At 34.2% G+C, this 13315-nt stretch overlaps 1 protein-coding gene across 1 annotated transcript in view; it reads right to left on the bottom strand.

Annotated features, from left to right (window-relative positions):
- The window catches only part of LOC123706806, a 90115-nt gene that overhangs the window by 46016 nt on the left and 30784 nt on the right, over nucleotides 1-13315 (bottom strand). The window contains exon 2 of the mRNA XM_045656261.1: nucleotides 10987-11572. Coding sequence (XP_045512217.1) covers nucleotides 10987-11548 — 562 coding nt within the window. The 5' untranslated portion in view covers nucleotides 11549-11572. The remainder of the gene's footprint in view (nucleotides 1-10986; nucleotides 11573-13315) is intronic.

Genomic DNA, 13315 nt, shown 5'->3' on the forward strand with positions numbered 1-13315 from the left:
TGTAAATAAAAAATCTTTTTACTCAAAGTAAACCATTTCCTTTCATAAGCCAGCAATACCAAAGGATGTCCTGTCATGAATATCAATGGGCGGCAATCAAATAAGCCGTCTACAGTCGGATAATAAATAACAATTTCTATCGGGAATCAACAAGGAGGTTTAGTGGTCAGTAAGAAAATATCTGGAGCGGACTGTGGACTGATGACCTGAAGGGCCTTTACGTCGGGTGGGGATGTTTTGGAGAGCGTAGCTCAGCTTAGTCTCCTGTGAGACTCGGATCTCGGCTGGCGGTGCGGGGTGGTCAATCGCCTGAAGGGCAGGACGGAAGCTCACTGGAGTGAGCGAAGTGCGAAGTAAAGCTTTTTTACCCCAATCTGATTTTGACTATTTACCGCTCGGATCATCCGGATCGGACATGTCCGGCCTCCAATGGAGTATATAATAGAAGAACTTGTATTATTCTTGTACACACTTGAACAATTATTCTTGTAATAATAGAAGAACAAATGGTATAATATAAAGCCCGTAACTAGCCATTACTAATGTAATGCGATGTCAAAGCAGCCTTCAATGCTAGGAAATACGCGTTATTTACAAAAGAAATCCTTGTTTTTAACCTTACATTGTTTCTATTTTAAAAACATTGAATTTATCAACTGACTTTTTAAAGGTAAAAAATCTACGAAGTTTTGAGTTTGCTGGGAAGGATTTAAGTCAATCATCATATATATCTATAGGTAAACATGAAATTCAACTATTGACAAGGTCAAGAAAATTATATTATATATTAATAATTTAATTATAACTATTGTGTGTTCCTCCAATTTTGATTTTGTTCCCGTTGGAGTAGAGACTCTTGGGCCGTGGAGTTCAGGTGCACAGGCGCTATTAAAGATTTAAGTTGGCACCTGGTAGATGTAGGTAGCTGGTGGTTTCCTCGCTCAACGAATAAGTATCGCAACATACCGAGGAAATGTTGCCAGCGTTAAAGGTTCATTGCTACGGGGATCGAACTTTTTTAAATTTTTTGTATTAATATTACTGTATTTAATAAAAGTCCATTTCAACATTATTTAATAGTTTAATGAGCTTGAAAGCAACACATACTCCCTAGACTTACGGTTTTTTAAAAAGAGCGTAATTCTTAAAAGGCCGGCGAGCGTTCTGGCAATGTGAGTATATGGATACGCCCATGGGGGCGGCGGTACCTCTTAACATCAGGTGAGCCTCCTACCGTATGCTACCTAGAACATACAACTAAAAAAGACTACCTACTACAACCGAACTAAACAATGAAGAGTGCCACCTACATATTCTGTAACAAAATTACAAATACAAACATTACAAAATAATAGACATAAAAAATAAAACCGCGTGCCTGCCTGCCTACAAAGTACCTACACATGTCAGAAGTTAAACTTCTTTGTAAATTAATTATTACTAAGGTAAAAGCCCCAATAGATCATGGAACAGTTTATAATCACTCATATTCACACTGTATACGTGCTAATGATAATGTGTATAAATAAAAAATCAGCGTTTACTCCAGAAGGCGTTATGCGACAAATTTGACTAATATGTAACTACTAAACGAATACATCCAGAAATAGCGTGTATTTTTCTCGATCCCCCTTTCTCACCTTGTCCCAATCGTTCTTTAATATTTCTTTGACAAAAATGCTGCACATCTGACGCTAATATATTGCGTGTCATCGGTAAACATTTTACCCTCATGCGCCTAAAGAAGTTTTAGTTCAAAAAGTAAATACTGTGCATATATGTGTTGGAAATAAATCAAACCAAAATTCCGCTAACTGGAGATTACAAACGAGATTATACTCGGAAGGAGTCCTTGTAATTGAGAAGCTTTAAAAATCAAACACAAAACGTGAAGTCAAACAAGCTGTATTGAAACTTTTCTAACAGAGAATGCGAGACTTTTTCTCTAGCTGTTCAATATAGATAAGAGTAGAGAATCAGTGTTTTATTCTACACACGTAGAACATGTATTTCTTATGAAATCTCGCCCATAAACGTACATTTCAAAGAGAAAAGATGGTGACGTATTGAAATATCTGTGTAATTAATTTGATATGTTATTAGTCCTTTACCGGAAAAACAGGAGTTTTATACACTAATTACTTGTTTACGTAAATTTGTCGAATCACGGCTCGACTTTAAAACAGCTCCAAAGTTAGTTCTATCGTTCTTTACAATTTGTGTGTACCTCAAGTAATATTAAGGAGGCTTTGGACTCCTTAAAACAATTTAAAAAACTGATAACCTGCATGATGTAAATGATATTGACTCAGTTTTCAGTGGGTCACAGGTTGAGATCAGGTTAGGTTAGATTATGTTAAAGCCAAAAATTTCAATAGGTAATGTGTTTTTTTTAGCTTCTATTTTAATGGTACAGGTTGTAATTATTACCTATATATTATGATTTGTTTCGTCATCTCTATCATGTATATCTCTTTATATTTGATTTTTTTTAAGTATTATAATATTGTTATAATAAATATCGAAGCTGTGGTGAAAAATTGTAATCAATTTTTCTATCACCACATAATTTTTTGTATTTTGTTAAAAATAAATAAAACAAAAATTATACATGAAAAAGCTTGTTTAAAAATATCTCATCCATTGCAGTCCCTAAGGACACAGTTAACAATAAATCGGTTACAAATTATACGACCTTCAATAATAGGCTATCGATGCGCGTGCGCATAAAAATTCCAACAACATAACGGACAAAACAATCGATAATCTGATTCACGTTGTATAGTAAAGGAGAGTGTGTGGCTTTACAAAGATATTTCAATACTCGTACACATATCGTAACATACTTTTGAATTTTTCTTTTGATTTTGTACATCTTTTGTCAATGACTAATTTATTCGTCGTTTAATTAGTATAAAATAACTCTTTATTGGGTGATTAATTAAAACTACCGGATGTGTGTGGTTGAACTTGGATTTTAAAATACTATATTTTATTTCTTTATATACCTACTACCATATTTTGATGGCTTGTTGGTGGCTGTAACACACACACAAAGTAGTTAATTGAATTTTATAGAATAAATCAGTTGCGGTACAACCTATTAGATATCGGATTTCGTATCTGCTTCATGATCATGTCAATCTAATAGGCAAGTAGTTGATCAGCCTCCTGTGCCTGACACACGCCATCGACTTTTTGGGTCTAATACCGATAGTAATGCATCCTTTACCGTACCGTCCGTCCGTACCGTTTAAGAATGTCCATTGGCAAGTCAAGCTTCGACCAAAGATGATAGTTTTATACAACTAATAAGCTAATTAAAGAAAGATATAACTTGAAAACACTATTGAAAATAATTTATAAACAGTTAAACTATATTTATTATCGAATAAAATAAATCATAATCTGTGGCGCTACAACCTTTGTAGGTCTGGGGCTCAGAATTATGAATATGCTTCATGATCATTTGTCAATGTGTCAAATTCATGACCATGTGATGTTTTCCTTCACCGTTTGAGCGAAGTCCATTGGTACACAACCGGAAATCGAACTTACGGTCTCAGGGATGAGTGTCACACGTTGAAGCTATATTATCATATTTATTATCTGTGTCTTAATTTTATCTACGTGGGGGACAACTTTTCAACCATACACACATATCCTATACTATGTACTATGCACGTATCACTACTATTTGTGACGCATTAACTGCGCATTTAAATCCATACACAATACAAATAATTCTTTGATACCAAACAGAGTATACAATTATTAATCGGCTCTCTCTCTATGCAGAAACATTGCGTCTCTTTGTGTTCTACAAAGTGTACTATGATGACGTACGTACGATCCGTTTTAATTCAAAATTTCATCAATATCACCTAGCCATCAGCTAGAAGCCTTCCAGTCCGTTTCACAAGGCACTTTCTTTTGATTGTGGAATTGACTCCCTTCCGGTCTTCCTTTCCAACCTATTCAAAGTTAGAGTGTACTCCTCCCTCAAAGGCTAGCAACGCACTTACTAATAGGTGTCCATGGGCTGCAATGACTCCCTTTTATGGACGTCTCATAGCCCCCCCCCTATTTCATAATTAAAAAAAGAAGAGTAAAAACATCACAATTTTTTACGCGTTGATTTCTTTTGTATGGGATTTTAGACACCAAATTAGCTACTATAGACCCGTTTAATTTCAGTAATGAACGACTACTTTCATGTGGTGATAACGTTAGAAAAGGGGCATGAGGGCTCACCTGATGTTAAGTGATACCAGAAGGTTCACAATTCAGTTGGCTGCCTTTTACGATTTGTTACGCTCTTGTCTTAAAGGACCGTATGTCGAATTGGTTCGGGAATACTTCAGTGGGCAGCTGGTTCCACATAACAAAAAATGACTCAAATACCGCTCAGTTGTGGTACAACAGACGTCTTAGAGGTGATACTCATCTGTAGGTATTAATCCGAACAACTCCTCTGAACACAAGATGGTTAACACGATAGAAAATGGAGATACACATCTCTTCTAAACGCCAAGGGATCAAGCCACTTGGAAAGTGACTGATCTTTGGCGATTCGAATCGTTAAACTCGATAGAGCGCGAGAACGCGAAAAAAAAATCACAGTGTAAACTCTATATAGCGACACTAACGGAACTGTGCAATTTATGGCGTTATAGAGTTGGATTTATTGACTTATTAAACTTAAGGGTAAATAATAGAATATTATTCTCCTATTATTTTTGGTCGCACTCTTAATGTAAATAAATAATCGTCCAACATACATCAACCCTACTAATCAATCAAGCGAACAGATCGGTAACGTTTCATGTCCCCAAAAGGTCTTTAACCCCCATTAAAAGCCTCCATTCAAGAGCGAAATGGTTAAGGTCAAACGCGCGACCCGGAATCCATGTATGGTCAAACCTAATGGTCTGTCGATACCCGATGTAAGGCTGTATTTACATTTTGAATCAAATTTGCGTTGTATTAGTATGGAGATTCGTAGGAAAAAACTAATAATTTTGGTAGGGTCACAAAAACGCTGTTAAAGAATCATCGACAACTGTATCATGAGATAATACGTACAGTTGCCCTTTTTATTTTTTATCTATGGCGATATCTGCTGCATACAATTAAGGTATAAGAAATAATAAATAAAAAACAGGAAAATAATTTATTAACAATAAGTTTGTAAGTCACTATCGTAATTTATGTGTATTTTAACACGTTTAATTTTGCAAATTTCTGACAAATTTTTTTGTATGTCAATAAATTTAAAAAAAAACTGTAATTAATTACACTTAAATGTTCAACCTGAATCACATTACCTTTGTAACCTTTGTGTACTTTTCTGTTTATCGCGTTCACACAGAACAACGCAGTCAGAAAAGAAATAAAATTAAGCGCTGTATCATTTTTAGGTCTGGGCTTCTGTATATTTTTCATGATTGTCAATTTAATAGGCATATAGGTGCCACCTGTGTCTGACACACGTCGACTTTTTGGGTTTAAGGCAAGCCGGTTTCCTCGATGTTTTCCACATAGAAAGTGAACAGGACCTCAAACCTACGACCTCAGGGATGAGAGTCACACGTTGAAGCCACTACGCAAACACAGGGTAAGAGAAATGCAGAGTAACGGATGTCTATCTCTAAAATCGTCCATGTGACTACTAAACAACTTTACGTGTATAAAGCGATATTATTAGACCACATTATTATTATAATGCGACGGCCATGTAACAAAACAGTTTCGACATAATGAAGAAAAGGAAGACACAGGTGCAGGCTTCAAAAAGTAGACCATCGAACGTCGTTTCCGGTGTTACGAAGGAAACGCTGATCTACTGATGGAATTTATTAACCATTTATAATGTTTATTTATTTGTTGTATTTACAAAAAAAAATTAAAAGTATTGGGATTGTGGGACATGCCGGTACGTTGGTAATAAACCTGCTGTCTCATGTACTACCATATCCCATCTTGAATGTTGAATAGCGAGGAGCCTTATCAGTGTTGCCTTGGCTCGACTATTTTAGAAATATTCAATGCTTCTTAATGGCGACACGAGTGAGCAAGGCTATTGAGGGATTTAACTTGAAAATTTTAACAATATTTAAAGTTTTAACTGTAAAATTTAACTTAAATTTAGCGAGTGGGTTAGGCCCGCAATTACCTAATCAAAAACTGAACTAAAAACTAAATTTTTTTTAAGGAATTTGTATAAATAATAATACTTATTAAAAATATAATAGTTACATATGGTAACACAGAGTCTGCTGTAGATATTGATGTCTGCTATAGACTGTAGTACCTACATCACTTTGTCTATCTACTTGTATATCTGTATGTGTATGTGTTTTTATATCTTTATATATAAAAATGAATCCATATTCTCTTGGTCACGGCATCACGTGTGAACGGCTGGACCGAATATTTTTTCATTTCATGCTAGAAAAAAAAATAAAAAAATAGCGCGGAAAATTCAAAAAATTATGATTTGTTACGATAGCAATTTTTTTTCACTGTACGCTTTTATAAGTCAAACTTTTTTCATGTAACCTTATAACAGTTGACATAACATTAACAGAATGCGTGATGCAAATATTGTCAAAGAGCATGTAAAAAAAAAGAATATTGTTTAAAAACAATGCTTTGATTTTAGTTATTGCATTAATAAAATAATTACAATCGCTAATTGTTTGTGGCATTAATCTTGAACATCCATATTTTTCCCATGCCTAGTTATATGTCGCCTGTTCTCGTGTCGGAATACCAACAAAACTAATTATATACGCGCCAGAAAAACAAACAAAGAATGTTGTATATCATAAGCATTCTTAATTAATTATACCAATTTGAAATCAATATTCATAGTTAAAACAGGACAACGTATGTCGGGTTTTCTAGTTATCAATATCATCATTTGCGATATAGGAATTTCATTTTATATTTCCCACATTATCAAAGTTTTCATACGTCCTAACTATTTTGAAAATATTCATCATGTTCATCAGGGATAATGTAGGATTAGTATGGTGAAAGAATTTTTCATATCAGTCCAGTAGTTTTGGACTACAATGCGAAGTAACAAATCGTTTACTGAAAATATTTGTGTTGAAGACACTCAACCTAAATCTAAGTCAAACCAATTTCAAACAGTAACATCACACCTTGTCATATAAAATAATTACAGTAATTAAGTTATAAAAGTTATCTATCACTTGCGGCTATAATTTGTATGAATTAAAGTTTACGAGCGAAAAATTATTACACAGCCCACGCACGTAATGTTATGGATATAAATTCTAATTAAATAGATATTGTAATATCAAATATTTTATCTAGTTTAACTATGTTTGTATTAAGATTAAGATGTTTTTGCATGAAGATCGCATATAAGCCACAAGATTACCCCTTCCACTGTCTATAGATATTGTTTATTGAGTGCCATAAAGTGTTAATATTTTACTTAAAGAATTTTGACTACAATTCGTATTTTTTTCCATATCAGGGATCTTAATTAACTCAACTATTGCTCGATTAATATCTGTATAAAACAACTACATTACATTCTTATATCTAAAGAGCACATCATACTAGAAACTGAGTTTCATCATCATCGTCGATGCCGAAGACAAAACACCAAGCGTGTCACCTGGACGTTCACAACTGGACGTTTATTAAGGCAGTTTTTGTCGCGCACCACCACTATGAATCAGCATACTTACTACTTCAGTAGGCAACTGAAGTATTTCCGAACCAATTCGACTTAGGTTGCTTCTAGAAAAGAGCGAACCAGTTTTTAAATTGCTGGCAACGTAAGCCATCTGGCAATGTCCATGGGCGGCGGTATTACTTAACATAAGGTGAGCCTTAAAGTTAAGCCAAAGTCGGAAGACATCGTTCTTCCTTAATTAAATCGAAACGAAATATCATACGTTATAAGTTATGATGGCCTCGATTTGTTTCTTAATTGGCCAAATTTATTCTAGTATCTGCGTAAAAAATACATAATATTTGCACACTATGTGTGTGTATGATTATTATATAAGAATTGCTGCTTTTATCGCAAAAACTTGGGAATGCCTGGGCTGATATGTCTAATTTTGATCTTGAAATATTTGGTTAATTTCAAGGAAGGTTTACGGTTAGAAAAATATTAAAAGGCATGTTGATATAATGCTTAAAAATTTATTTGTTTTAAACCGATTTTGATAAATTATTGTGTGAGTAGATTCGTTTAGATTTACAATCAGATTATATTTTTTATTTATTAGCTGTGTACAGGACTTACTTTTCGGTCTGTCCCATAGTGTTTTTTTTATAAAAAAAATGATAAACTAAGTACTGAATGATAATGTCCGAAGTACTGTAATGATAAACGTATGTGTATGTACCCATATATATATCTAGCAATTATGTCATCTAAATATTAATTTGGTATGTTTTATTTCTAAGTATATTATTACTATAAGTCAAAGGTGTAATAAATAGGAAAAATCATGTTATTTCATAAGAAATTTTGTTGTTTTTATATGTCAGTAAATAAAAATCACCAAGGCAGTGTTAGACCATTCTGAAGTAGGCTCAACCCTATGTCTGTTCAATCTTTTCCAGCACTGGTTCACGTGCTGAAGGTAAACATCAAACTCCATGACACAAAAAGGTCTTCCTATAAAACAAATAGTTATCAAAGAATAATAATGGCTCCACTTGATTTATTAAAGCGGGAAAATAAAAGAACTGTTTAAGAATTCGTCATGAATGACCTTCGTGAGCAAAACCCTACTAGCCATAAGGAAGTATTTGATGCAATTCAATCACACATAAAATTCTGTTCAAAATATATATATGTAAATATCATCGGAAGTATATTCCTAATAACCAATAAATTTTGTTAATTACTTTTGATAAGACGCAATGTGTTCTTTATTAATTAAAGGAGGTACTAGCAGTTATTTATTTATTTCCATATCCATATAGAATAATAGTCTATCTTAACAGAAACGACTAATGCGATAGAACTATGAATAGAACTATGAATAGATATGAATAAAACTATGAATAGATATGAATAGAACTATGATAGAACTATGAATGGAACTATGATAGAACTATGAATAGATATGAATAAAACTATGAATAGATATGAATAGAACTATGATAGAACTATGAATAGAACTATGATAGAACTATGAATAGAACTATGAATAGAACTATGATAGAACTATGAATAGATATGAATAGAACTATGATAGAACTTCATAGGAGTACCGAGAGTTATTTACGCCGGCTTTTTCTCTCGGCCTACACCCTGTCTTCTTTGCCATTGAGTAGGGATTTCTCCTTATTTAAATTTAATGACGTGGAATAAGTGATACTTGTAGCTTATGTTCCATAATAAACATATTTTATTTTACACAATAATACCCATACAATTAAAAAAAATACTTCACTAGATTTAGATTTTATTTATTATTATATGCTCGCGTGAGTGGATCTTCGAGAACCAAGTTGGAATGGGCGCGTGTATTATCCGAAAGTTGAGACTTCCGCCTCAATTTTTTACTTGATACCCATCTCTCCATTATATCCAGATTATAAACCCGATCCTTAAGTATATATATACTGACAAAGCATGCTGTCTTATGAGGTGTAGGTGGTGATAACCCACTAAGTAACCCACCAAGTATATTACGAATAGAAGATTTGTAATAAGCCGATTTTGATGAAGTTTTGTGTGAGTAGAATCGTTTAGATTGACAATTAGATGATATTTTCTATTTAATATCTTTACCTGGACATACCTAGGGCAGCACATCATGGCGCAACACATGGCCCACGGTACGCTTTCCGTTGTTTCATGTGCATATGTTTCGATAACCACTCAATTAAGAACTTTTTCGCAGAAAAAGGAAAAAATCATGGTTTCGTAATAAAGTGGACGGCTATTGCGACTGTGGAAGAGTTGGTACATCTGGCACAACTACAACTACTGGACAAGACCCGCTTCACGAGACTGAAGGCCAACCTCCAGTAATGGAAAGGCACCAAAAGAAGAACGTGTTCTTCGAGTAACATTATTATCTGTATTAAATAAATATTGGACGTGATTAATAAAATGTTAAAGTAACTTCTTTTAATTGTCAATTTCCTATCTATATTTAATATATTATAAGGTCAACTAGTCATTAAGTTTCTAATCTACTTACAAAAAATATGCCAGAAAATGCTAAAGAAAAGATTTGTAATATAAATTAAAATGCCAATTTTAAATGAAATATCACTAAAGCACTATTTTAGAACGTCAATAAAACATATCTATTTTAAAGAGTGGTCAAGCCATTTTTTCCTATCTGAAGTTTGACACATTTGACGTTTCAGCGTGCGTCATAGTCGATCACGGGCTGTCAACCAATGTACTTTTTATGTGCGCATTTAACATTCGCTCGAATGGTGAAGGGAAATATCGTGAGGAAATCTTGTCTTAGACCAAGTCGACGGCGTGTGTCAAGTACATGAGGATCACCTACTTGTCTATTAGATTCACAATCATGAAACAGATACAGATATCTGAAGCCCACACCTAAAGAGGTAGCTACTGGTTTTTAACTATGATTTAGTAATAACTTTGAATATGCGATAAGAACGGTCATTAAGCTTTGTTAAGATTGCGTCAGTGTCGCTGGTAATGACAAAACGATTAAAGTACTGAAGTACTTGTATTGTACTGTGTTCTATTGTTGTGTGATAAGATGCGGAAGTTGCCTAAATTTTATACGTAACATTTGGGTGTTAATTTACAGTAGTTTTCCATTTTGAGGCCAACAAAATAACAACTATATAATAGACTTTATACGACCTCAAATAAACATAGAGATGTCACAGCGGCGGTGCGCGACAATGCCTTCAAAACCCAACGTGTTTAAATTTGTAGTTCTTAATCCAAAACAATTATATCTACATACTATAAAGAACACTTACCATCATACGAATCAGGAATATACAGCGGCTTCCCCACCAGCTTCCCCTTCTTCCCTGACAGTGGCACAGCCTCCACGCGCCTATGAGCTTCCAAAACACGATACAACAACACAGCCCTTTCCTCCCCTTCCAGCTTAACCACCCGCGGCAGGGAGAACTTATCCACAAATTCTTTCAAAGTCATAGAATCACTCTCCTCTTCGGGCTCGACGGATCCATTACGCCGGCCCAGAAGAAAGTTATCCGCCCATTCTGACGGCCTCCTGTCCAGGTATTCTAAGCGCCTTTCGCTGCTGCGTGGCTTGTACCTTGGAGGCCTATCTCGGCGGACCAATGCTTCATTGGCTTCAGCTAACCATCGGGTAACTAGCCTCTCTCTTTCTACGTCCAGGTAGCGCGGTTTGGACGCATCGCAGGCGAAACGGGCAGCGTCAAAGCAGTATTGGGGCGGTGGGGGCCGGATTCGCGGCGGGAAAAATCGTGGTGGGACGAAGGCTGGATGGGGCGCGTAGGCCGGCGGAGTCCTGGGGCCGGAGCCTTCGACTGACGCCGTTCGGAACATGCTTTCAGGCCATGCTACTCGCGACTGTAACAAAAGAACGTTCTCGATTAAGATAATATTTCTGTGATATCCATAACTCAGAATATCTTTGCCTGTTTAATAATATACTAGTTGACAAGTAGAGCTCCCACTTTGCCTTCCAAATCAAGGCATTAAACTATGAATCTAAATTGATGTTGATAGAAAACTCTAGAGTCAAACGCCGTCGTGGGAGTAACAGTTTACCAAATGTAATTTTCCAACTGCATAGTAGAATTATCCTTATTCAGTCTTTCTAGACATTCAGTCTCTCTTTTGGTCTACACCACATCAAGTACTTAATGTTAATAGCATAGGTCGATAAGATTCGAATCACAAAGTTCTTATAACAGTGACTGGTATATTTTTTGCTTGATCGTACGATGTAATTATACCTGAGGCAATAACCCTTTGGTTACATAATATGATACAAATATCTAGATTCAAAAATCAAAACGATGCATTTGTTACAAGTTTTCCTGTTTGGTATTTTTGGGAATCCTATGAATCCCCTATGTTAATACTATATCAGACAATATTAAATTTATAAAGACATTTTTAATACTCAGTTTTGTATTGCGCATACATCGACCAATATTTATACCTTGACTTGTTTAAACTATCGCGGTTAAAATGATTATGAAGAATATCCATAACGTAAATTAGCCAGCATCAACATACCCTCACTTAAACACCATCACACATTACAGCCAAATAAGGTTATTTAGTTAAATGTATTAAATATTTTTTATTGTTTTCTACCTTCTTACAAATATTATCTATTTCTTCTTTGCTTGTTTTTATAAATATAAATATAATTATAGATTAGGAAATAAATATATAAATAATCCTATCCTATAATTAACGGACGTTAATATGGTTTTGAATCAATTTCCAGTAAAGGTTTTCGGCAATAACCATTTTTGTTAAATATATTTATGGAATATTAAAAACAGTATGCTAGTATTCATTTAAATCGGTCCAGCCGTTTAAGAGGAGTTCAGTGACATACACACGTACAGTAGAATTATATATATATATATATAAAGCCATGTTATCGCAATTATTTAGTAAATGTACATTCCACATATCAAGATAAGGAGTAAAATCAAGTAGGCCTGTCATATTTTCACACGGACAGTGTTTTGTAAATATTTAAGAAATAAATATAGGCTTTGCCACTCAGGAAAGATTAAGCCTTTTAAATATAATTTAATATCTGAAGATTTGGGTTTTTGAGTTTATTTTTACAAGAATTCTTCTTATTAATTGTATTGTTTTTATACGGATTTTTTAAAATATATTATCCGTATACATTAACAATCATATTATCTAATAAATAATTTAACGCGGGAAATAACGTTAGGCGACCGCCATCTTAATTTTTACGTATTATCTTTGCTTTTTTTAGTTTAGTTACCATTTAAGTTTCCGTTGCGCTACGAAATAGTATTAGATTTAAAGATTTCCATTTATAAGCCTCTAATATCTCTTAAGTTAATAGTTACATATCTTATAATTAAACATACTTTAATATGTATAAATATGAGATTTGATACTTGTTTTTGTTAAAGTATAATCTATGGATAAGTCAAACTCAAAATAACTTAATTCATATAGGTAACTAAGTACACTTATGAATGTCAACAGAAAAGATGTTAAATTGATTCTAAATTTACATTTACTACCAGTTCGCAAGTCAACGCCGTACAGCGGATAAGAAGAACTGGCAAGAAACTCTGCACCACT

This window comes from Pieris brassicae, chromosome 3 (genome assembly GCF_905147105.1).
Source record: "Pieris brassicae chromosome 3, ilPieBrab1.1, whole genome shotgun sequence".
Classification (NCBI taxonomy): Eukaryota; Metazoa; Arthropoda; class Insecta; order Lepidoptera; family Pieridae; genus Pieris; species Pieris brassicae.